The following is a 24,764-nucleotide window of genomic DNA, read 5'->3' as shown; positions in this document are numbered from 1 at the left end:
AAACACGATTCGCTCAAAGAAAACCCAACAGTGTAAACCATCCTCTCATAAGATTGAAAACAAAAAACAAAAAAAAAACTTTATACAGCCAACTCCAAAAGAATAGTGTATGGGACGATTTTTTTAAACATCACCAAAAAAAATTATTTTTGATTATATATGTAAATATGGACAGGAAATCTAGTGCATTGAAATTAAATTCCTGAGTGTAATCCACCATTGTAATTTTTTTGTTGTGATAAAGAATTCTGTATTTTTGTGAGATATATGGTGCTGCTGATTAATTTCATGAAAATTGGAAAGTTCTATCATGAAATATAGGCCCTAGTTCTGATAATTATCACAAAGATATCGAAGTTTGATATAGAGAGGAGATTTAAAATTCAACATATGACCATCTTCACAAGTCAAGGGTTATTGATTCGTTAGTGCGAGGTAACGAATTAATAACCCTTGACTTGTGAAAATGACATATGCATGCATTTTTTATCCTAAAGGTCAGCTATAACTACATGTATATACAGGTACGTATACCGTATACCAATTTCACAAGACAGTCAATTAATGGAAGATTATCAAAGGAATCCTCCTACCCCATGTCAGACATATTATTTATTTATTCATTCATTTATTTTCCTGTATTTTGTTTTTCGGAGTTTTTTCTGTTTGTGTCTTTAAAATCAATTTTGAAAATTGTGAAAAGCTGGTATAACGAGTAGATTTACGATTTCTCATATCGAGTCAATGATTTAAATATATGTGTGCACACGTTTCAAATAATTTTCCGGAATGCATGGCTATATCTTGTTGGTTTGAGAATTAGTTACTTCCGGTGCAATGGCGTCCTTGGATGTAAACAAATACGTAAAATTCGTAACATAGTTAAAAATACATTATCCTTTGCATTCACGATTTTAAACTGAATTGACAGAGATACTCGAGATTAAGATGAGTTCTCCGCTTTCTAGTCTGAAAAAGTCGCAGAAAAATCCGCTCCTTTTAGGGTAAGCATTTTTTTGCATTCCTTAGAAAAATCTGGTGGATGTGAATTTGATCATGCATTGAAAACCACAGGAGTTGACACAGTCTGAGCAAATTGGTATCCAGTTAGCTCAGGTTGTGTCAAAAGCCTGTGTTGGAAACCATCATATTTCAATAATGTTTCTTTTTTCCAAAAATCGCTTTAATGCTTATTTTCCATCTCTCTCTCTCTCTCTCTCTCTCTCTCTCTCTCTCTCTCTCTTATTCTCTTTAGAGAAGTCGAAAGGCATAGCCTTCATCGACTTCTCTTCGCAAGCATTCATATTTTGATTCTGGAAAACGTGTAAATGCCGGCGTCGGTGACGGTTTATGCTTCGACCGACGTTTCGACTCAGATGTGCCTGGATTCACGCAATAGACAACTTGTTTTCAAACATTTAGCAGTAATGCACAAAACTGTCACAAGGAAATCAACACTTACTTGCTTTTAATCCATTTTCAACATGTCCCCTGTCCCGGGTTTACGTTAACTGGTCTTGGGAGCTGTCACAATAGGGGACCAGTTAAGAGAAAGCAGGCTGACGTAAACAGAGTTGTGATTTAAACCCGGGACAGGGGCATGTTGAAAATGGATTAAAAGCAACTAAGTTTTTATTTCCTTGTGACGGTTTTGTGTATTGCTAATAAATGTTTGAAAACAAGTTGTCTATTGCGTGAATCCAGGCACATCTGAGTCGAAACGTCGGTCGAAGCTTAAACCGTCACCAACTCTGGCATTTACACGTTTTCCAGAATCAAAACATGAATGCTTGTGAAGAGAAGTCGATGAAGGCTATGCCTTTCGACTTCTCTAAAGAGAATCTCTCTCTCTCTCTCTCTCTCTCTCTCTCTCTCTCTCTCTCTCTCTGTCTCATTGTACAACGAAACCTCTTAAGTGAGGTCAGGACGTCCTCACTATACTTAGAAGAGAATATACGGATATGTTATTGTAAAGGCAAATATTTACTGTGTTAGATATAGCTACAGGGACACCTATAGAAGTTTATATAATACTTTCTTTCGAATTGTGAAAAAATGGTTTTAAGAGAAAATATTAATGAGAACATGTCCACACACCTTTTGTGCTCACTAATCTAATATTTTGTATCTACATCTTCATGGGTCAAAATTAACTTTTTCTACCACAGACTAAAACCCACAGGCTAAAATGAAAACCTACAAGCTAAAATAAAAATGAAGCAGTGCTCTTTTTTCATGTTTTTTTTTTTTAAATCAATGATTTTTCCCATCATTATTGAGTCTAGTGGGTCAACAGGCAACGTTTGGACAAGTCATTAAGTTACGTAAATCATATGGTGGAATGTTTAGGTCTCTTGACCATCGCATATCTAATCCACAACCTGTTTACCACAGGTCTAGATCCAAAGTCTGCCAATTTCATGCCACATCAGGGTTGTCACTAGGGATTTATCAAAGCGAATCCTGGACTCATGGTTTCATAAGCAGCACGATCACGAGTCCAATGAACTTTTTTGCTATTCATCTACGCGGTGAGCAGTGCACTCGTGTCATCACTACAACCCGACCTCAATATGACAATAAATTAATGTAGATAAGACATGTTGGAGTGATTAATTTTTATTAATTAACAAATGACGCTCACTTTCCATTCTGATAAAAATTACTACCGGAAGACTTGGTAAAACATAGATTCCGATTGTTTTTTAAATTAATAAATAACAAAAAACCTCATACTTGGAATTCAATTTAATCACCCCTATAAGTGAACAGGACTCGTGGCACATGTCTATATTTTTCACCATAATGCCATATCCAACATTTGAAGCATTTGTTTGACTCCAAGTTTCCAGGGCTTGAAACTAACTTTTTATGTCACCAGTCCAGCTGGACTGATGGGGTATAATTTCAACCAGTCTGCAGAAAAATTTACCAGTCCAACTGAGTTTTCCACAAATATTTAAACATATTTCGTTAATGTTATTAAAATGAAATTTAACTCAATATGCCTTACACAATATTGTAATGTTCACTTAAATGTGGGATTTATACTTATGAATCATATTTGTCTGATATCTACATATTGAAGCATGCCAAATGTGTGTATAAAATTTCATAAGTATATTTTCAAAAACAATGCTTTAGAAAATAAACCAGTCCCATCGGACTGACTAAAACAAATGTCAGTTAGTCTGCCAGACTTTTAACCAGTCACAGACTGACGGGCATATGTTAATTTCGAGCCCTGAGTTTCTTAAAAAGAAAGCTACGGATAGAAACAGTTGTTGAAATTGGTTGTTCATGTAAGCGTTTGTATGATTCTGAGTGCAAGTTAAGAAAAGTGGATAGCACATCTCCGTATAAAACGGATACGAAATGCTCATGGTTTGTAAATCACCACTCACTAAGATTTTCAAATGTCCACTATTTTTACTTGCTATTTTTCAAATGTACTCGCATTTTGCGAGTATTTCGAGCCCTGATTTTTCACAAGCTGTGGATCTCGTTTATGGGGATATAATTGTGAGGAAAGAATTTTGTCCTCATGTGTACTTTCTGTCCTCATAACTTCTGTCAAATGATTAAAAATTGTCCTCTCTTTACATGTTTTATCATTTCTCTCTCTCTCTCTCTCTCTCTCTCTCTCTCTCTCTCTCTCTCTTTGGAAATTCAAATCCAAATTAGATTATCATATATATACATTTACCAACAGAGTGAGAAAATCTGGAAAAAATTTTCTTTAGTATTCTTTGCAATTCATCAAAATATTTACAGTAAATTAAACTCAAATGGTCTTCTATGATGACAAGGTTCTGGTTTGCAAAATTTGAATCTAACACATAAACAAACATACAGAATTTTGATCTTATTTTTCAAATCAAAATATAAATCAATGCAGCATTCTCCAGATGTGTGGTATCACAGCTATATGATTTGATATAAATAAATTCATAGAATGTTGATTCAGTTATAAAGGATAAATTCCAGGCGTCATCAATGATTTAAATGTTAAATGATATCCCATTTCATGACTTTTTGGGCCCTTCTTCACATTGTATTGTATTGTTTATAACCAAGAACCATACAGTTCATAGGTTTAACGTTTTTACATAGAATAAATAAATATAAATACGAACAAGTTATACATAAAGTTAATATAATGCAGGATAGGTAAATGGACACAATTCATTCAATGTATACAGGGGCCTCCGTGGTCGAGTGGTGAGAGCATCGCGCTCAAAATCACACGGCCTCTCACCTCTGTCGGCGTGGGTTCGAATCCCGCTCGCGCCGGTAAGTGAGAACGTTTCCCAGTTTACTTTCGGAGGGTGGGTGGTCTCTTCCCAGGTACATTGTATCTGGGTTCTCTCTTCCACCAACAAAAACTGGGCGCCACCAGATAACTGAAAAATTGTTGAGTGTGGCGGAAAACATCAATTAATCAATCAATCAATGTATACATGTACATAGATAGTTGATGTCATAGTTGATTGTCATAGGTTCCTCATCACACAGTATGATTTCAGTTTCAAAGTGAACATGTTCAGCCTGGATTTCTTGAAGAAAAAAATCTCGGACTTAAGTTTTCTCTTACTTGATCATAAAATCTCAGACTTAAGTCCAAGTTTTGACTTAAGTTTGTTATTGAGAAATCCAGATTGTAAGGTTTGTTAAGTTAGTGTTTACGATTATTCCATCGTGCATGTTACCATTTCTTCAGGAGACACGATGAATTAACCCGCCCAGCTCCCACAGAAAGGTATATTTCTATAGTCTACAGGCAGTGTGTTTTGTTGTGTTGTGTGTGAGGGAAGACATGGTGTTTGCAATCTGATGTTGACGTCACTAATCTTTGTGTACTTTGCTGTGATTAAACAGATTTTGCGGAATTAAAGGTAGACAAGTGAGTCAGACATCACACACAGAAGAAGCAAATTTATCCTCTAAAAAAATCTATGATTGATTTGCTTATAAATGTATTCAAGTTCTTGAGTTTCAAATATTTTGAACTGCATTTGATATAGATGAAGAACTGATTGTGTTTTAATTTTGTTGTTTTGACTGAGGTAAGAACTACTGATACGACCTGTCAATTTCTTTAAAAAATAACCTTTCAATTGACTAAATGTCTGTGATTAAGTAAGATCTTAATAATTAACATTGCATCTTCCTAACTACATATACAGTTTGTTTATCAAATTCTTCTTCTTCAGTTCCAGAAGCATGCCTTTCAGGAGTCCTGCTTACTCTGGTAAGTATTAATTAACACAGAGGAGGGCAGTTTACAAGTCTTTAAAGGAGGGCGATTTACAAGTCCTTAAAGGAGGGCGATTTACAAGTCCTTAAAGGAGGGCGATTTACAAGTCCTTAAAGGAGGGCGGTTTACAAGTCAGCATTCGATAACACAATTCGATAACATAATTTCCATACTCCCTCTGGTCAATATGTCCATACCCCCTCCCTCTATAAACAGTTGCCTTGGAAATTTAACATCCAGCTCTCAAGTTAAAGTCATCCTTTAAAATTTTTGTCCTTATGATTTCATATAAAATCAATACCTGGAAATTGTATAATAAAAAAAATGATGATACAATGCTTAATTCTCTAAATTTGACAAACTGAAGTTAAATCCCAGGTTTAAAAGTCAATAAACCAAATCAATTTAAATTCCCAAATGAAGACATTTAAGACTCGAGATCAGAAGTGGATGGGTGGTTATCAACACAGAAGACGTCGGACATACTCGAGTCGTCACGAACCGGTCGGTTAATTCAGGATAGAATTCCAGTACTTATGTTTTAAATGTTTTATTAATGAGGGTTTAATATATCAGCTGTATTGTTAGGGTAGAAGCCTTTTTTACAATAATACCAGGTGAAAGGTCACATTTGGCCCTTTAATTAGGTATTCCATGCTATCTGCTGGTAGAGGGGGATTATTTAGGAACTGGACATTGTGTATTGTAATGAATTTTTAATTGTCAGTGGCTAAATAATCATGTCATGTTACTTCTTGCCTTGGAGAGTGCAGCTTTTTCTGGGTAAGAATTGATCAAGCAAACAATTTTTACTGTAACTGTGCAAACTGCACGTGTTTCTAATTAAGGAGGGACTGTCTGTATTACAGGGGTATGTGGACAGTGGGAACAATGGATAATTTGCTTATGCAGGTTATGCAGAAATTACCCTCGTGACTGCATTGTTTATCCGTCTCCTAAAATACAAAAATCCCAAACAGTTATTCCTTAAATTTGTTTTGTGTAGTTCTGCAGGTTTTTTATGTTGAGTGCTTTTTATTAAGAAATGATATCCAGAAACATTATAGTTTTATTGCTGCAGAATATTGGTATAATATGTGAATATTGTATTCAACTCCGTACCAGCAGTAAAACTGGGTTATACCCTTAACACACTGATGATGACTTCATCCCTCCAGTGAAGTGATTGTCATAAACGGATAATTAAGTACAGTAGTACTACATCTGCAGGACACTCACAATAAATTAGATGTCTTTCTCCTTCCTAGCTATGTATTAAGTACAGTAGTACTACATTTACAGGACACTCACAATAAATTAGATGTCTTTCTCCTTCCTAGCTATGTATTAAGTACAGTAGTACTACATTTACAGGACACTCACAATAAATTAGATGTCTTTCTCCTTCCTAGCTATGTATTAAGGGCAACAAAGACATTGGTTTGGGGGAGAAATCTTTTTTCATTCTTTAATCTGTTAATTAATCAATTATAAATTTCAGATCATTTATAATCAAAATGTTGATCTGGATATGTTCTAAGTACAGACATTAGAACAGTAACAATTTAACAACGTACATGTATACATAACTTTACAGAAGATGAGAGCCGTCTGCTGGAGGAGATAACACACAATATGGCTACAAGTCGTCTGAAAGCTGCCCATGCCAGAACTGATCCATTCCAGGGGGGACTACCCAAGCTAGACACTACCCGATCACATGTCACCCACAGTACGCCTGTCCCCAGGGTCAATAACGCACCCCTAGGTCTGTATCACACTAATGTAAAAAATTTATCTATTAACCATGATTGATAAAATGTGTACGAATATTTTTTGTGTTGTTTTGTGAAATGATTTTCTTATAGTTCAGCATTGTTTTCTTTTGGTAACAAATCACTCGTTCGTTAACTTAATTATAGCTACATGTAAAATCTTAATTTTGTGACTTTTGATGGACTGATGTAATTTGAGTGTCTCGATTAGAGGAATGTTTTCTGCACAACTGCTGAAGAAAAATTATTTACTAGATCTTTATATTTTACATGAAAAGCTGTTGTGTCATTGAAGATACTGGTCACAAGACAAACTATTTACTGTAAAATCCTTGATTTCTATAGGGATTGATTTTCCTATTTACTGTAAAATCCTTGATTTCTGTGGGGATTGATTTTCCTTGTGTCCATGGTGTGATCATACCTTCCAATTTTAATCTACAACCAACAATTACCATAAAAGAAAAAGCTCTTCTATCTTGAGATCAGATGTCTACAAACATATTCGATTTTCTCAGACAATGCAAATTTCCCCCCACAGAAATATAGAATTCTTCAGTATTTGATCCAGGAATTGATGAATCTTCTTGTGCTACTGTTTTACAGAGAGAATGAAATCCTCGTCTTCGTTTGTAGACGATCCCCTCCCAGATAATGCTACTTTTTTGACAGGTATCAGCCTCCTTCTGGGGTGTGGCTATTGTTCTAGGGGTGTGGCTATCTCTGTAGACTATATTAGACAGTTCTCCATCTTCAATTTCTATATATTTTATGTATTTTCACCTGCATTATTAATTTTTTGCTATACGAATATGTGCATTTTTTAGACAGTTTCAAATTCATGCTACAATTGATGTATACCATTATGCTAAATGCAGATTTAACCAGCCCATCAAATAGGTGTTTACAGTAAACTCTATAGAGTATTTACTGATAAGAAATAAATGTCTAGTTTGTTTGCATTATAGGGTTATATAAACAATGAATTGATGAGGCAGTTTTTATACCCCCCGAACGAAGTTCTGGGGGGTATATAGGAATCACTCTGTCTGTCTGTCTGTCTGTCCGTCTGTCCGTCTGTCTGTCTGTGCAGATTCGTGTCCGGGCCATAACTTCTTTGTTCTTTGACTTAGGCATACCATATTTGGCACACAGGTAGATCAACATGAGACGATGTGTCAAGTACCTTCATGACCTCTATATGACCTTGACCCTTGACCTCAAGGTCAAAATTAAAGGTTTTTTACAATGGATTCGTGTCCGGGCCATAACTTCTTTGTTCTTTGACATAGGCATACCATATTTGACACATGAGTGTATCACCATGAGACGATGTGTCATGTACCTTCATGACCTCCATATGACCTTGACCTCAAGGTCAAAATTAAAGGTTTTTACGATGGATTCATGTCCGGGCCATGACTTCTTTGTTCTTTGACATAGGCATATCATATTTGACACATGAGTGTATCACCATGAGACGATGTGTCGAGTACCTTCATGACCTGTATATGACCTTGAACTTTGACCTCAAGGTCAAAATTGATTATAGGGTTTTGACATAGTCATACCATAAGACATGGGTGTATCACCATGAGACTATGTGTCATGTACATTCATGACCTTTATGACCTTGACCTTTGATCTCAAGGTCAAAATTATAGGTTTATGCCATGGATTTGTGTTCGGACTATATCTTCCATTTTCTTCTACAAATGCATACCATATTTTTACACTCGGAAAAGAGGTAATTTATACCTATTAACAACACCCTTTGGGAGATTGGGGTAAGCGGGGGGTATTCTTAGTGAGCATTGCTCACAGTACATCTTGTTATATTTAGCTAGGTAATAATCAGAAAAAATCCACATGCATTCTTCATTTGATGTTTATATATTCCCCCAAGTTGCAAATATTACCCAGTCATTTACTTCTTATCGATATGTATTCATATTTTATAATGTATAGGAAATTATAAGTCAAATTAAAAATTCTATACCTTTGATTGGTAAATGTGACTGTGTGAAGGTGTGTGACAACATGTCTGTCCTGCTGTCTGTAGATTTAACTAGCTATATATCAGTACTAACCCTATTACTACTACAAGATGTAATTTCAGTTTCAGTACAATATTGGATTTTCTCAGATGTTACACCCAGCTTATGTTTCCTTGATTTGTTCAATCTGCTTGTAAAATGTATATCTATACAAGTATATGCACAATGTATGACTGTTAGTGTATATACATATATACAAGTATATACAATTGTATATCTATATATACATTGTATAACCTTTATATAACCTTTCATAAGTAATTCTTACACAGAAATGTAGTTATGTGTGCATTAAAATTTGTTTTTAAAAACGACGTAAATGTCCACGATACTGATGAATTATCTTTGTATTGACAACATTTCCTGTGTACACAGCATGAGAGACAATTGACAGAGGACTGATACAAACCAGTCCATTCACACTGACGTCTCACTTACCTATAACTACAGACAGAGTACTGATACTAACCAGTCCATTCACACTGACGTCTCACTTACCTATAACTACCATTACTCTGCTTCTTATAAAATACAATGCTCAGTAAGCTTGCTAATTAGAACTTGTAAATTACTTTTGTTTAAAAACAAAATGAGCATAATGAGAAGTTCTGAGATGATATTGTAAATTAATGAAATACTGTGGACATTTTGTTTGGGTGAGTGTAGTACACATATCTGTACGTGTTTAGATATATTTAAAAACTGGCTGTAATTCAATGTTATTTTTATGTTTTATAAATTGACCTGAGTAATTTAATCATCAGATTTAAGTTAATAAAGGAAAGATTGTAGACAAACTAATTGCTATATGTAGCTTAAAGAATATCAATAAATGTAAACTTATTTTGATAATGGAGGAATTTTGTGACCATGTTTACAGCACCCCCTAGTGATCAGGAGTTGATGACGTCCATGATGACACGTATCACCATTCTGGAACAAAAGGTCCAGTCTCAAACCAAGGAACTCACAGAAAAGGTAGGACAGCATTATCTCACCAAGGAACTCACAGAAAAGGTAAGAAACCATTATCTCATCAAGGAACTCACAGAAATGGTAAGACAACATTATCTCACCAGGGAACTCACTGAAAAGGTAAGAAACCATTTTCTCACATTATCACCAGTGTGAGATCGACTTTACCCATGCGAGACAGCCATGTGAGATTTTTCTGTCTCACACTGCTGCGACGTCATTTGATTGTGACGTCATATATTTTCTATGATTTACGTTACACGGTGAAGATTTACGTTACACGGTGAAGTAAAATATTTTGCATTGTTTTCTTTAAATTTTAATGTACATGTAGTATACTTTCTGGTGGACAACCTTGGGTTTTTTAGTTTACACTTACAGTGTAAACCATTTTCGGGTATGATCTTTCTGCCTATCTAATTAGTTTTTGCATCGAAGTTCAAATGAGGATTTTCATAATTTAAAATTTTCTCATAGCTCATAAATCTATGCACTAAACTGTAGGTAAAATGTGAGAAAAATAATCCTTCATTATTTACTTGTGTGGGATAGGGAAATCCCACCTCTGGAACAAGATTTGCCGTCTAGGACTCGGCACAGCCTCGTCCTAGACTGCGAATCTTGTCCCCTCGGTGGGATTTCCCTATCCCACACTCGTACTAATGAAGGATTCTATTAATCTCATCAAGTAACTCACTGAAAAGGTAGGACAACATTATCTCACCAAGGAACTCACAGAAAAGGTAGGACAACATTATCTCACCAAGGAACTCACTGAAAAGGTAGGACAGCATTATCTCACCAAGAAAGTTGCAACAAAAAAAGCCTCGTCGTAGACTGCAAGTCTTTTCCCCTGGTAGAATTTCCCCATCCACATTGGTACTAATGAATGATTCTATTATTCTCACATTATCACCATTGTGAGACTGACATGACCCATGTGAGACAGCCATGTGAGATTTTTCTATCTCACATAATCATCATTGTGAGACTGACATGACCCATGTGAGACAGCCATGTGAGATTTTTCTATCTCACATAATCACCGTTATGAGACAGACATTATACTCATGTGAGACAGCCGCGTGAAATTTTCTGCTGCACGCTGCTTTCTCAGAGCTCCTGATTTAATACAATAAATTGGCAGAATGAGTGAAAAATCAGCCTTCATTATATACTCATGAAGGACAAGGAAATTCCACCTCAGGAACTAGGTTCACTATCAAAGAATAGACATAGTCTTTTCCTAACAGCGAGTCATGTCCCCTCACTGGGAGGCCACATGATGAGTGATTCTATTAGTCATAAATGTACTGCAGAACCAAAGTTTTATTTCTAATCAAGCATGTGTTGTAGATTCCAAAGCTTTATATGTATAAATGATAAAGAATCATTTCCACATAATTTTACCAAAATCTGGTCTTTATCATTTTTGTTATTTTAAAAGTTAATTTCTGTGGAAGGATTGAAATTTGATTTTTGAAATATTCTCGTAATTTTACACAGAGAGGCACAGCCATTGTAGATATCTTCAGAAAAGTATAGCACACTTTTATTTTTATCAGGACAAGAAAATAAAGATTTTGGAGGACAAAGTGAAAATCATGAAGAAAGCTCAAGGTAGGTGTAATGCAGGCCACTCTGTTGTAACTTGTTAGAAGGAGAGGATGATAGACAATATGGTTCCAAATAAATAATGCTGAAGGACTTGAAATTTTAACTCATTTCATTCTAACATTTCGGCAGTGGTAGTTGAAGCTTGTCATTTCTTAGCTGCAGAACTGTATCTGTCTGAGAAAATATTGAGACAGCTAATCAGAAATCTCTGATCTGTCCCAATATTTCCTCCAATATTTTCTCAGAGCTACAGTTCTGCAGCTATAGTAATTTACTGCATCTCAAACAATAAATGTAGATAGAATTTATCAGTAATTTTCAGTGATGAATAGATTAGTAACATGTGACTGAAGTGAATGATGAACAGGTTTATTAATAGTAACATGAAATTGTGACTGTAGTGAATGATGAACAGATCTATTTATAGTAACATGAAATTGTGACTGTAGGTGACCTATCCCCCCGAGAGTCCAGAGAGCTGGAGAAAAAATGTCTACTACTTCAACAACAGGTCCACGAAATGGAGGTAAAGATTTCTCATCTCACTGTGTGATAGCTATAACCCTGAAACAAGATGGGGGAGGTGGTGTTCTTGTATTGGAATTAGATTGAGACTGTCTGTAGGTGATTTGGTTTCTGGGCTATCAGTGATTGACCTTTCCCACGCAGGGTCAACCTACTTTACACACCGACTGATCATGGGATGAGGATGATCGATCCCTGTTGATTTTGGGGTCAAAGATCAAATTATACACAAATCAGAAATACAGTGACCATGCAGGAAAATAGAATGGGACACTCAGTATAATACATGTATAAAAAACAGTTTACTGGCCTGAAGGGTCACCCTGCATCACACACGGACTTTCCATGGTTAAAAATGATCTCTAATTATTTTACAATCTGTCAGATTATCCCAGTTTTGGATGTGTCCCACAGGAGGGGGGGGGGTAATATTCCATTTTGAACAGCTTTAGTTATTTTTAGAATTTGCATTGTCATTCTGTTCAAGTGTAGTACATGTATATATGAAGTCTAGTTTTACAGAATATCTCTCTCTCTCTCTCTCTCTCTCTCTCTCTCTCTCTCTCTCTCTCTCTCTCTCTCTCTCTCTCCCCTCTCTCTGTTTACCTCTCTCTATTTTACCTCTCTCTCTGAGACAGACTTGTTGATGATATTTTAGGCATTTTTGGCGGACTATGGAATGGTGTGGGTGGGAGAGAAATCTGACACAAACTCCACCTACTACAACGATAAATCTTCATCAGACAGTGAAAGTGACGAGGAAATGTGGAGGCCCAGTGAGTACCAATATCTGTGTCGGGGGAGTTTACAACCGTTAATTTAAATTTACATAGTAGTAGATTTTATTTCAAACCTTAATAGAATATACTTCTTCATCTGTGCAAGAGTTATTTCCCTTAGACCACAATATGTATAAAGATATTTTCTCTCGTATGTATCAAGTGAGATTTGAGAAAGACTATCAACATAAACCCTTTCCTAATTGGATTAGATCCTATCATCATTGCATGTGTATGTAGCTAATTTAATCAGCGTTACAAGATCAGTGTGTATTTGGATAATAAATGAAATTCTGTATTTTTCAGATACATCGTTAAACCATAATTTTACCCCGGCTACCATCACATCCACCGCTGTCAAACCAGAAACCGTCCAATCAAAATTCACTGTAGATTACGACAGAGTCATAGAGAACATCAAAGACCTGAATGTTCTGGCCGGAGAGGGCGTGTCCAAGATTCAACACACCACTGATGGGGCCCGACTGAGGGTAAAATTTGGCCAGGCTTTCATTTTTTTTAAAAATCAAATCAGTTTTATTTCGTTAACATGTGTAAACCATGTGACATTTGTTATCTCGGAACTTCATGACTCTGTACCATAGCAGAGGAGTTATAGAGAATTATAGAAATAGTCACTAAAAAGTCATAACTTAGTTGCATGTATGAAAGATTACAAATTTTTCTAGGTTCCTATTTACATATAATATCATAAATCTGTTCATGTAGTCAAAGATAAATGTAAGTTGCAAATATGTTTTAGCTATAGTGTAACTTTGATTACAAAAATATGAATTCCTGAAAATTTATGTTAAGATCTTAATACATGTATACTGACATTAATATTAGTCTGAAAAATACAGTGAAAACTGCCTAATCCGACAAGTGTGCAATCCATTTCGCTGGGCATTCAGAGCCTTAATATTAATCTAATTGTTTTTTAAACTGATTACTCCAACACACTGTGTATTCCGACAGAAAGATTGTCTCCCAATGCATGTCTGAATAGGCAGGTTTCACTGTATATCAATTTCTAAATTGAAAAGAAGAACCAGGGGTAAAAATGATTATCTTGATTTGCATTGGAAATGCTTAATGTTACATTTACATGGAATTTACAAACTAAGCTTTAGGTGATGGCTAATTTCAGCTTCCTGTTACAAACTAAGCTTTAGGAGATGGCTAATTTCAGCTTCCTGTTACAGACTAAGCTTTAGGGGATGGCTAATTTCAGCTTCCTGTTACAAACTAAGCTTTAGGGGATGGCTAATTTCAGCTTCCTGTTACAGACTAAGCTTTAGGGGATGGCTAATTTCAGCTTCCTGTTACAAACTAAGCTTTAGGAGATGGCTAATTTCAGCTTCCTGTTACAAACTAAACTTTAAGGGATGGCTAATTTCAGCTTCCTGTTACAAACTAAGCTTTAGGGGATGGCTAATTTCAGCTTCCTGTTACAGACTAAGCTTTAGGGGATGGCTAATTTCAGCTTCATGTTGCAAACTAAGCTTTAGGTGATGGCTAATTTCAGTTTCCTGTTACAAACTAAGCTTTAGGAGATGGCTAATTTCAGCTTCCTGTTACAGACTAAGCTTTAGGTGATGGCTAATTTCAGCTTCCTGTTACAGACTAAGCTTTAGGGGATGTCTAATTTCAGCTTCCTTTACAGACTAAGCTTTAGGGGATGGCTAATTTCAGCTTCCTGTTACAAAGTAAGCTATAGGGGATGGCTAATTTCAGCTTCCTGTTACAGACTAAGCTTTAGGGGATGGCTAATTTCAGCTTCCTGTTACAGACTAAGCTTTAGGTGATGGCTAATTTCAGCTTCCTGTTACAAACTAAACTTTAGGTGATGACTAATTTCAGCTTCCTGATACAAACATGGCTAATTTCAGCTTCCTGATCCTGTCCCCTTGGTTCTGTATGCTAACGGAATCATGTTGTTTGGCGGACCATTTCGACCCTTCACTGACCCTCTTACCCAGCAGTGTGCACAGGACATTCAGGACGGTTACTTCCCCTCTGAACTGCAGACGAAATTCCCAGACGGAGTTCCTTTTGTGGTAGGTTGTTTCCATCAAGTTTCAAAGAGATTAAATGTGATGAGTTGCAGATCAATAAAACTAGAACTTCATGGTAATTCATTGGCTGTTGTCTTTTTACTTTACTTCTAGGAGCTAGGGGCCCTCATTGAGACACCTATTTTTAGGTTACCTGAGTCACTCATTGAAACACCTCTTTTTTGGTTACCGGAGTCACTCATTGAAACACCTCTTTTTAGGTTCCCTGAGTCACTCATTGAAACACCTCTTTTTAGGTTACCTGAGTCACTCATTGAGACATCTCTTTTTAGGTTTCCCAAGTCACTCGGGTGACCTATTGCTATTGCTTTGTGTCTGTCATCGTCCGTCATGCATTAACAGTTGAACAGTTTTAATACTCAGGTGACTGATAAGGCATGCAGGCCTCTTGTTTTATAAACATATACCATATAGCAGGTTTATTCCGCAGGTCTAAAATTTGGCATTTTGCTGGCTCAAAGGTATGCTAATAATTTGAGCGGAATAAATTTTGGCAGACAGGGAGGAGTTGTCTCTCTTTCAAATACTGAGGTTGCAATTGGGTGCATATGCGTATTTGGCAAATGAAATTTTTGGCGGAAAGCTTTCTAACCACTAAAATAAGCCAAAATTATAACCCCACGGAAAAAATTCCGCTATATGGTATTTGAATCAAAATATGTATGTAGTACCTAAAGGAACAAAGAAACAAAATTTTAGTTAGTAACCTCCTCCAGGAGAATTAGCTCTTTCTCGGGCTTAGGATACATCTAAAGTACATGTACATGCAATGAGATATGTACGACAATTAAGTGCATTACTTGGCCCCTATCATTTCTTTATGAACAAAATGATTATATATCAGAGAGGTAAGCATACACATTTCATCAAAATAAAGTAATCTGTGTGTAAACAATTTTGGAAGTTGTTTTTTTTTTAATTTGGAAAAGAGGGATTAGACCCATTGAAAGCTTTTTTAAAAAAAATTTAAAAAGGGGGGGGGGGGGGGAATCAGACTCATATCATACTTCTTAATACTGAACATCCAGTAGGTAAACAGTGTTCACCATTGATCGTATTGTAATAATGGGACAAGCACTCTACCAATTATCTTGCACAGTGTTCTTGCCTCAGAGTTGATTATTCATCAAAAATTTGCATAAAGTCCTTGGAAATCTTTCCTTCCTCCTGGGCATGGTTACTGCACTATACAAACTGTAAAATAAATCAACCTTCTGTCGATTGATACTTCAGGTGACGGACTACAGAGACACGTATTTTAAGGACACTAGACAGGAAGTGTTCCGTGGAACTGGCCAGGTTCTGGGAGGAGAAACCAGGCCATCAAGACTGGTCCCCGAATCCAAAACAGCGGAGAAAAATCACGATGCTGTCCCAATGAATACACCAGAACATACACAATTTAAGGTTGCCACAGAGCGACCAGGTAAGGAGAACCAGCTATTCAACAATCTCAGTTATGTGTATACACCCCCCACCCCCCTTTTTGGAAAAGAGGGGTCATTTTGGTTCAGACCTGTGAGTCTGTTGGTCCATCAGTCTGTCGGTCAGCAGACTGAGTTTGTCCACTCGATATCTCAAGACCCTTTTACCTGACGGACATGACGCTTAGTATACTGGTAGTCACTAGAGAGTTGATTACTCCACTGATTTTAATGTCACAAGGTCAAAGGTCAAGGAGGATCAAGCTACTCTGGACATAAGAAAGTATTATCCTTTCAGTATTTTATGAATGATTTGCTTGACCAACTTGATATAAACCTGGAATATATGTAAACCCTAAGAAATAAACAATAATCATTGAGTTTGATATCCAAAGGTCAGAGGTCAAATTTTTCAGCACCCAAGAATATATTGTTTGCTCAAGTATATGAATACTTACAGAGTATAAAGGTATTAAAGAGAGTTGAAATAATCCAATGAGTGTGTTGTAGAATCTGATATAGCTGTTCAAAACAGACTCAGCTGTGGATGTGCCTGGCTGGCTCATTAGTTCTGTAAGGACGTTCTTTGTGTTCTTTTCATTTTTGTGTTCAACTTGTTTAATTACAGGACCAAAAATGTCAGTGGGTCAGTTTCTTCAAAAGTTGCCAAAGTCTGTAATCAAAGACGGGAAGGTGATCGACATCCGGGACGCTGTGGGGGAAAACTTCAGGGTAAGAGAGGGAATTTGTTACAGTGTATCGGGGGGGGGGGGGGGGGGGGGGGGGGCAGAATCTGTCACAGTGTAGTGGGGGGGAGGGATGTAGAATATGTCACTGTAATATGTCACTGTAGTTGGGGATGGGAGCAGAATCTGTCATTTTGTAGAAAGGATAGAGGTTGGAATCTGTCACTGTTTGCAATTTAATGTTCATACCCTGAGGAAAGTTTATTGTATAGGGAATCGAGGCTGGTATGTTATGGAAACAGATTGAAATGTAGCAGGGAAATGTTACTGTGTAGGGTATTATATCCCCTGGGGAATTTTCAAACGTAACAGGGCAGTGGAAATTTTAAATGTAGCAGGTGAATGTTATTGTGTAGAATATCATATCTATATCCCCAGGGGAAATTTTAAATGTAGCAGGGGAGTGTTATTGTGTAGAATATTATATCTATATCCCCAGGGGGCATTTTAATTGTAGCAGGGGAATGTTATTGTGTAGAGTATTAAATCTATATCCCCAGGGGAATTTTTAATTGTAGCAGGGGAATGTTATTGTGTAGAGTATTATATCTATATTCCATGGGGAAATTTCAAATGTAGCCGGTGAATGTTATTGTGTAGAGTATCATATCTATATCCCCATTGGAAATTTTAAACATAACATGGATCGAGTGGAAATTTTAAATGTAACAGGGGAATGTTATTGTGTAGAGTATCATATCTATATCCCCATGGGGAATATTAAACATAACAGGGGAGTGGAAATTTTAAATGTAACAGGGGAATGAGGATATGAGGGATATGGAATCTGTTTGGAGAATTGACAGACAGCAGTTAGGGTCGGGTACATATATGTGGAGTGTCGGTCAGTGAGAATTGACAGACAGCAGTTAGGGTCGGGTACATTATGTGGAGTGTCGTTCAGTGAGAATTGACAGACAGCAGTTAGGGTCGGGTACATGTATGTGGAGTGTCGTTCAGTGAGAATTGACAGACAGCAGTTAGGGTCGGGTACATGTATGTGGAGTGTCGGTCAGTGAGAATTGACAGACAGCAGTTAGGGTCGGGTACATGTATGTGGAGTGTCGGTCAGTGAGAATTGACAGACAGCAGTTAGGGTCGGGTACATGTATGTGGAGTGTCGGTCAGTGAGAATTGACAGACAGCAGTTAGGGTCGGGTACATGTATGTGGAGTGTCGTTCAGTGAGAATTGACAGACAGCAGTTAGGGTCGGGTACATGTATGTGGAGTGTCGGTCAGTGAGAATTGACAGACAGCAGTTAGGGTCGGGTACATGTATGTGGAGTGTCGGTCAGTGAGAATTGACAGACAGCAGTTAGGGTCGGGTACATTATGTGGAGTGTCGTTCAGTGAGAATTGACAGACAGCAGTTAGGGTCGGGTACATTATGTGGAGTGTCGTTCAGTGAGAATTGACAGACAGCAGTTAGGGTCGGGTACATGTATGTGGAGTGTCGTTCAGTGAGAATTGACAGACAGCAGTTAGGGTCGGGTACATGTATGTGGAGTGTCGTTCAGTGAGAATTGACAGACAGCAGTTAGGGTCGGGTACATGTATGTGGAGTGTCGTTCAGTGTGAATTAAGCCTTGTAGATGACGGAGAAGTTCTTCCAATATATAAATTTCCATTTTACAGACTAAAGTAAATTTCCTTTGATAATTCTAAGATTCCTTGTGGATAGCCCTACAGATGAATACAAGCACCGCATTTTGGTGGGTTTTTTTGTAGGATGCCAAGACCAGCCAGAGTGTGATGGTGGTGGAAACCGACACAGTTAAAGACATGAAAAAGAGGTAAAATACGCATTGATATCACAGATCGGGGGAAGGTTGGTTGTATAGTAAAATACGCATTGATATCACAGATGGGGGGAAGGTTGGTTGTATAGTAAAATACGCATTGATATCACAGATGGGGGGAAGGTTGGATGTATATTGTTTAACCTCCCACTCGGGAATTTTTCACTCATATGGAGACATCACCATTGCTGGTGAAGGGCCGCCAATTTAGAAAGATACTTGGCGCTTACGGCTATCGAGCAGAGAGGGGTCTTTATCGTGCCATACCTGCTATGATATGGGACCTCGGTTACTGACAATGGATATTGACAGTGTAGGATACTGACAGTACAGTGTAGGATACTGACAGTACAGTGTAGGATATTGACAGTGTAGAATATTGACAGTGTAGGATACTGACAGAACAGTGTAGGATATTGACAGTGTAGGATATTGACTGTACCGTGTAGGATATTGACTGTACAGTGTATGATATTGACAGTACAGTGTAGGATATTGACAGTATAGTGTAGGATATTGACAGTGTGGGATATTGACAGTACAGTGTAGGATATTGACAGTGCAGGATATTGACTGTACAGTGTAGGATATTGACTGTACAGTGTAGGATATTGACAGTACAGTGTAGGATATTGACAGTACAGTGTAGGATATTGACAGTGTAGGATATTGACAGTATAATGTAGGATATTGACAGTGTGGGATATTGACAGTGTAGGATATTAACTGTACAGTGTAGGATATTGACAGTATAGTGTAGGATATTGACAGTGTGGGATATTGACAGTACAGTGTAGGATATTGACAGTGTAGGATATTGACAGTACAGTGTGGGATATTGACAGTACAGTGTAGGATATTGACAGTGTAGGATATTGACAGTACAGTGTAGGATATTGACTGTGCAGTGTAGGATATTGACAGTACAGTGTAGGATATTGACAGTGTAAGATATTGACAGTACAGAAACAGGTTAGTATATGGTGTTAGGCTGCACATGATTCTTTAGTCTACATTCCGTTTTATCCCAAATGTCAGTTTATTTGTTCTCATTTTAGATTGGATGGCAGTGAGAGCAGCAGGCCGATCACTCCGAGGAATATAACGACACTCCGCGTGAAATCTGACACAGGAAGTCAAACTTACATACTGAAAATGAAATTCCAGGAGACGATACGAGACTTACGGAAATACATAGATCTACACAGGTGTGGTATAGAAATAGCTTGGAACAGGGAAGAAATTTCTGAACTGAAAAGTTCTCTCCTCTCTCTCGTATTTCAGTAATAGAAATCCAAAGTCCTTTTGAACTTGTATTTGATAATGAAATATACGTTAAGGAGGAATATCGCACCAGAGATATTTTATGTGGATGAAAAGTAGAGGATATGTACAACAATATTTTAAAAATTGAGAAACTTTCAAATTTACTTTATTTAGTCAATAAGTGCAGTTTTCGTATAAATTATCTGAAATAAAATTAAAACCTTGCTGGACTTGAACCTATGATCTACAGTTCTGTAGTCAACATGCTAACCTACTGAGCTACTCATCTTGGTATTTAAATCTAAAAGGAATAGACAAATATTGCTGATATTCATATTTTCATTCATGTTTTAAAAGGAAGTCAGCCATTATGACAATGTAGTATACCTCCTTAATAAAGTAAATCATGATTTAAAACAAGAGTTATTTCCCTTGTCAATCCTTTTGCAGACCATCTAATTCCCAGGCGTACAATATTGTGTCGGCATATCCAAGTAAGACGTTTGATAACGAGGAAATTACGCTGCTGGATGCGGGACTCACACCTAACGCTGTGTTACATCTACGCGTGAGGAAGTGAAGAGCGGGATTTTTTATTTATAGAATCTTAGGCATTTTCTGCATGGTTGAGTGTATGTAAGGTTTGTTTTGGAGGAGAAAATTGTCGTAGAAGTCAGCGATATGTGCAGCAATGGGACAAAACTCTGTGGCAATTTAACTCTGTATTCAGTAGCTGTGTTTTGTTTATCATTTGATCATGACGTATTAAGATCAGCATGGTGCATGTATTTCAATGTGAAAAATCACTCTCAAGTTTCATGTATGTGCATATCACCAGTAAATCATCACAAGTAACTACGATACAAGTCACTCGTAAACCGTCACAATTAAGTAATTACGGTACAAGTCACTCGTAAACCGTCACAATTAAGTAATTACGGTACAAGTCACTCGTAAACCGTCACAATTAAGTAATTACAGTACAAGTCACTCGTAAACAATCACAATTAAGTAACTACGATAGAAGTCACTCGTAAACCATCACAATTAAGTAACTACGGTACAAGTCACTCGTAAACCGTCACAATTAAGTAATTACGATACAAGTCACTCGTAAACAATCACAATTAAGTAACTACGATACAAGTCACTCGTAAACCGTCACAATTAAGTAATTACAGTACAAGTCACTGGTAAACCGTCACAATTAAGTAATTACGATACAAGTCACTCGTAAACCATCACAATTAAGTAACTACGATACAATTCACTCGTAGACAATCACAATTAAGTAATTATGATACAATTCACTCGTAGACAATCACAATTAAGTAATTATGATACAATTCACTCGTAGACAATCACAATTAAGTAATTATGATACAATTCACTCGTAGACAATCACAATTAAGTAATTATGATACAATTCACTCGTAGACAATCACAATTAAGTAACTACGATACAATTCACTCGTAGACAATCACAATTAAGTAATTATGATACAATTCACTCGTAGACAATCACAATTAAGTAATTATGATACAATTCACTCGTAAACCGTCACAATTAAGTAATTACAGTACAAGTCACTGGTAAACCGTCACAATTAAGTAATTATGATACAAGTCATCAGTAAACGTCACAAATACATGTAACTACAATACACATCTCTCGTAAATCGTTGTAAGTACCGGATATTGTGATACATATCAGTTTACACACAACACAGATGTCAGGATATTTGTTTACCTGTATATTACACACCAACACAGATGTTAGGATATTTGTTTACCTGTATAGATAGAGTATGGTGTACTGTTTACACACCAACACAGATGTCAGGATGTTTGTTTACCTGTAAATAGAGTATGGTGTACTGTAAAATGATCACCCTACACAAGACTTTGTTTTTGTTTTCATCTGTCAAACTTTTTGATACAAGTACTGTTGTATTAGTATTATGGTACTATGGTATGTGTTATTAGTATCTCTGTACTATGTCATTATATTGTGGTACTATGATATGTGTTATTAGTATCTCTGTACTATGTCATTATATTGTGGTACTATGATATGTGTTATTAGTATCTCTGTACTATGTCATTATATTGTGGTACTATGATATGTGTTATTAGTACCTCTGTACTATGTCATTATATTGTGGTACTATGATGTAGTACAAATCCTTGGTACAGTGGTATGGATTAATTAGTATTACAAGTTCTATGGTATATATTATGATCTGATGTACATCATTGTGCTATTTTCTGCTGCTGGACTTTCTAATGATACATGTTATATGTTGTTTTTTCCTTACATTATGTACAAGAAATATGATGCAGTATTTTCTATTTAATATTTAGGTATTACTTTTTAATTTTTTTATTTGCTGTACGATGTGATTTATGTGTATGTGATACATGTGTGTGTGTGTGTGTGTGTGTGTGTGTGTGTGTGTGTGTGTGTGTGTGTGTGTGTGTGTGTGTGTGTGTGTGTGTGTGTGTGTGTGGGCTTGTGTGTGTGTGTGTGTGTGTGTGTGTGTGTGTGTGTGTGTGTGTGTGTGTGTGTGTGTGTGTGTGTGTGTGTGTGTGGGCTTGTGTGTGTGTGTGGTGTATGTGTATTAAGGCTTCTAGTCAGTATACATGTGTGTTGGAGATTGGAAGAATCTGATCTGTACTATGTAGCATTATGATGATGAGTGTCTGTCTGTCTGTCTGTCTGTCTCTTAAGGAGGAATAACACACTTTGAAAATATTGTTCTGGATGGAACATAGAGGATATGTACAATATTTTGTTATTGATTTACTTTGAGATTAACTTTATGTAATAAAGAAATTTTGTTTTTGTATAAAGTCACTGGGGATAGAATTTAAACCCCAGTGAGACTCGAACTCACAATCTACAGATCAGCAGCCTCAAATGTTAACAATATTTACTTTTCTATTTATCTTTCAAAAGGTTGTCAGCCATTGTCACTCTGTGTTATTCCTCCTTAAAGACTAATCTTACAAATAATAGATGATAGAGTATTGATTTCTCTGTGAATGGCATCATAAACAGAGTTAATTTTAAACATTTTGGAGATCCCTGTATATTCCATAATAAAGATTTTCAGAGAAGGAAGAAGTTTTTGACTTAATCTGATATACAGAATCACGAGTCAATCCCGAGCAGAGCTGCAGTGCACCCCCATTTTGAATCCTTAAGGTAGCTTCACATCATGTGACTTAAATTGTCAATATTAAATGGTTTAAAGTAGAAAACCTGTATCAATTTCCACTGAAAAAAGTTTAATTCAATCAATAACCAAAGAAAATGTGGATGTTGTCACCTTTATAAAGATGTCACACAAACACAAACAGAAATATATGTCAACATTAAAAAATAACACATTTTCATCAAACAAAATAAAAAAAATCTAAAATGACAAATTGTTTATGTCAACAGTTTCAAAAAACTGTTACTTTATAAATATGTATGAATTAATTGTGGATATCAGGGGGATCATTGTATAGTAAACCTACATGTGTAGTGGAGAAAATACATGACTACCAGCATAAGAGTTATTGCCCTTGAAACATTTTTTTTTTCATTGTAAATAATTATTTATGGAAAATAGAAATGTTTTCACTATCAATACATTACCAAGAATTTTACTTTACTCAGTGAATAAATTTCCTCTAAAAGATATATTTCTACCATGGGCAGAGTTTAATTGAATAAAGATTTTGCAAAAGTCTATGACGTCACATGAGAGTGGGGCTACCTTAACATTCTGTTCAACTCATTATATAGTATTGGATCTCGTATTACAGTGTCAGAAACTGATCGTAAACTTTGGATTATCAGTTTATTAATGTTGTCGGTTCCTTTTTATTTCCGTGCAGAATTAAGGGTAGTGTCCACACTAGTGGGCCCCCTTCCAGGTATCTGGCTAGCACCACGCATGGCAGATCTCCATTTTTTCCGGTCATGAGGGTCAGCAGTAAAGAGCTTCCACTCTCTGTGATCTTTCTCCGTCAGCTCTCTCCAAGATATCATTGGCCGACCAACTCCACACCTTCCAGAAACTTGTACATTGAGAGCACACTTGTTTGCACTGCTGGATCTGCCAGAAGTTCATGCAAACTGATCGTTTCCACTTAGCTTTTCTTTTCGTCAACATTTTTTTCAACAACCTGAGCAAAATGAAAGATGATTTATTGTATAAAATTAAAATTCAAAAATTTTAAGATTATGGTCTTGTTTCTTGGTACATTTTTTGTAAATGTATTTGATATTATGTTGAATGTAAGTCATCTCCAACTTAAAATTTTACAATGAAATGAAAATGTTGTTGAGCATACGTACTGTATGTACAAGTATAAATTTGATAAAAACAAGGTTTAATTTCTTCGATTTTATGGAAAACATATTTTGAAATCAAGGTTGCATGTAAGATGTATTAGATGGATTGATTGTATA

The 24,764-nt window shown here is 36.4% G+C and overlaps 1 protein-coding gene across 6 annotated transcripts; it reads left to right on the top strand.

Annotated features, from left to right (window-relative positions):
- The first annotated feature begins 818 nt into the window (after positions 1-818).
- LOC125675723 (UBX domain-containing protein 11-like) lies at positions 819-23,421 on the top strand. Of its 6 annotated transcripts, none has more exons than XM_048913505.2 (16): positions 819-1,004; positions 4,721-4,759; positions 5,214-5,251; positions 6,855-7,025; positions 7,639-7,704; positions 9,970-10,106; positions 11,630-11,684; positions 12,131-12,207; positions 12,865-12,982; positions 13,292-13,476; positions 14,878-15,045; positions 16,297-16,489; positions 17,116-17,219; positions 18,963-19,027; positions 20,092-20,241; positions 20,750-23,421. In XM_048913505.2, the coding sequence occupies exons 1-16, from the start codon at positions 949-951 to the stop codon at positions 20,877-20,879; spliced, it is 1,752 nt and encodes a 583-aa protein (XP_048769462.1). In that variant the 5' UTR covers positions 819-948; the 3' UTR covers positions 20,880-23,421. The 6 variants fall into 6 exon arrangements, with proteins under 6 accessions (XP_048769462.1, XP_048769463.1, XP_056015356.1 ...); XM_048913506.2 differs by having other exon boundaries at positions 820-1,004; positions 9,970-10,067; XM_056159381.1 differs by lacking the exon at positions 4,721-4,759 and having other exon boundaries at positions 820-1,004; positions 9,970-10,067.
- The last annotated feature ends 1,343 nt before the right edge of the window (positions 23,422-24,764 follow it).

Source organism: Ostrea edulis, chromosome 3, assembly GCF_947568905.1.
Source record: "Ostrea edulis chromosome 3, xbOstEdul1.1, whole genome shotgun sequence".
Classification (NCBI taxonomy): domain Eukaryota; kingdom Metazoa; phylum Mollusca; class Bivalvia; order Ostreida; family Ostreidae; genus Ostrea; species Ostrea edulis.
The sequence above is the reverse complement of the archived record's forward strand: the minus strand, read 5'-3'. Positions and strand labels throughout refer to the sequence as shown.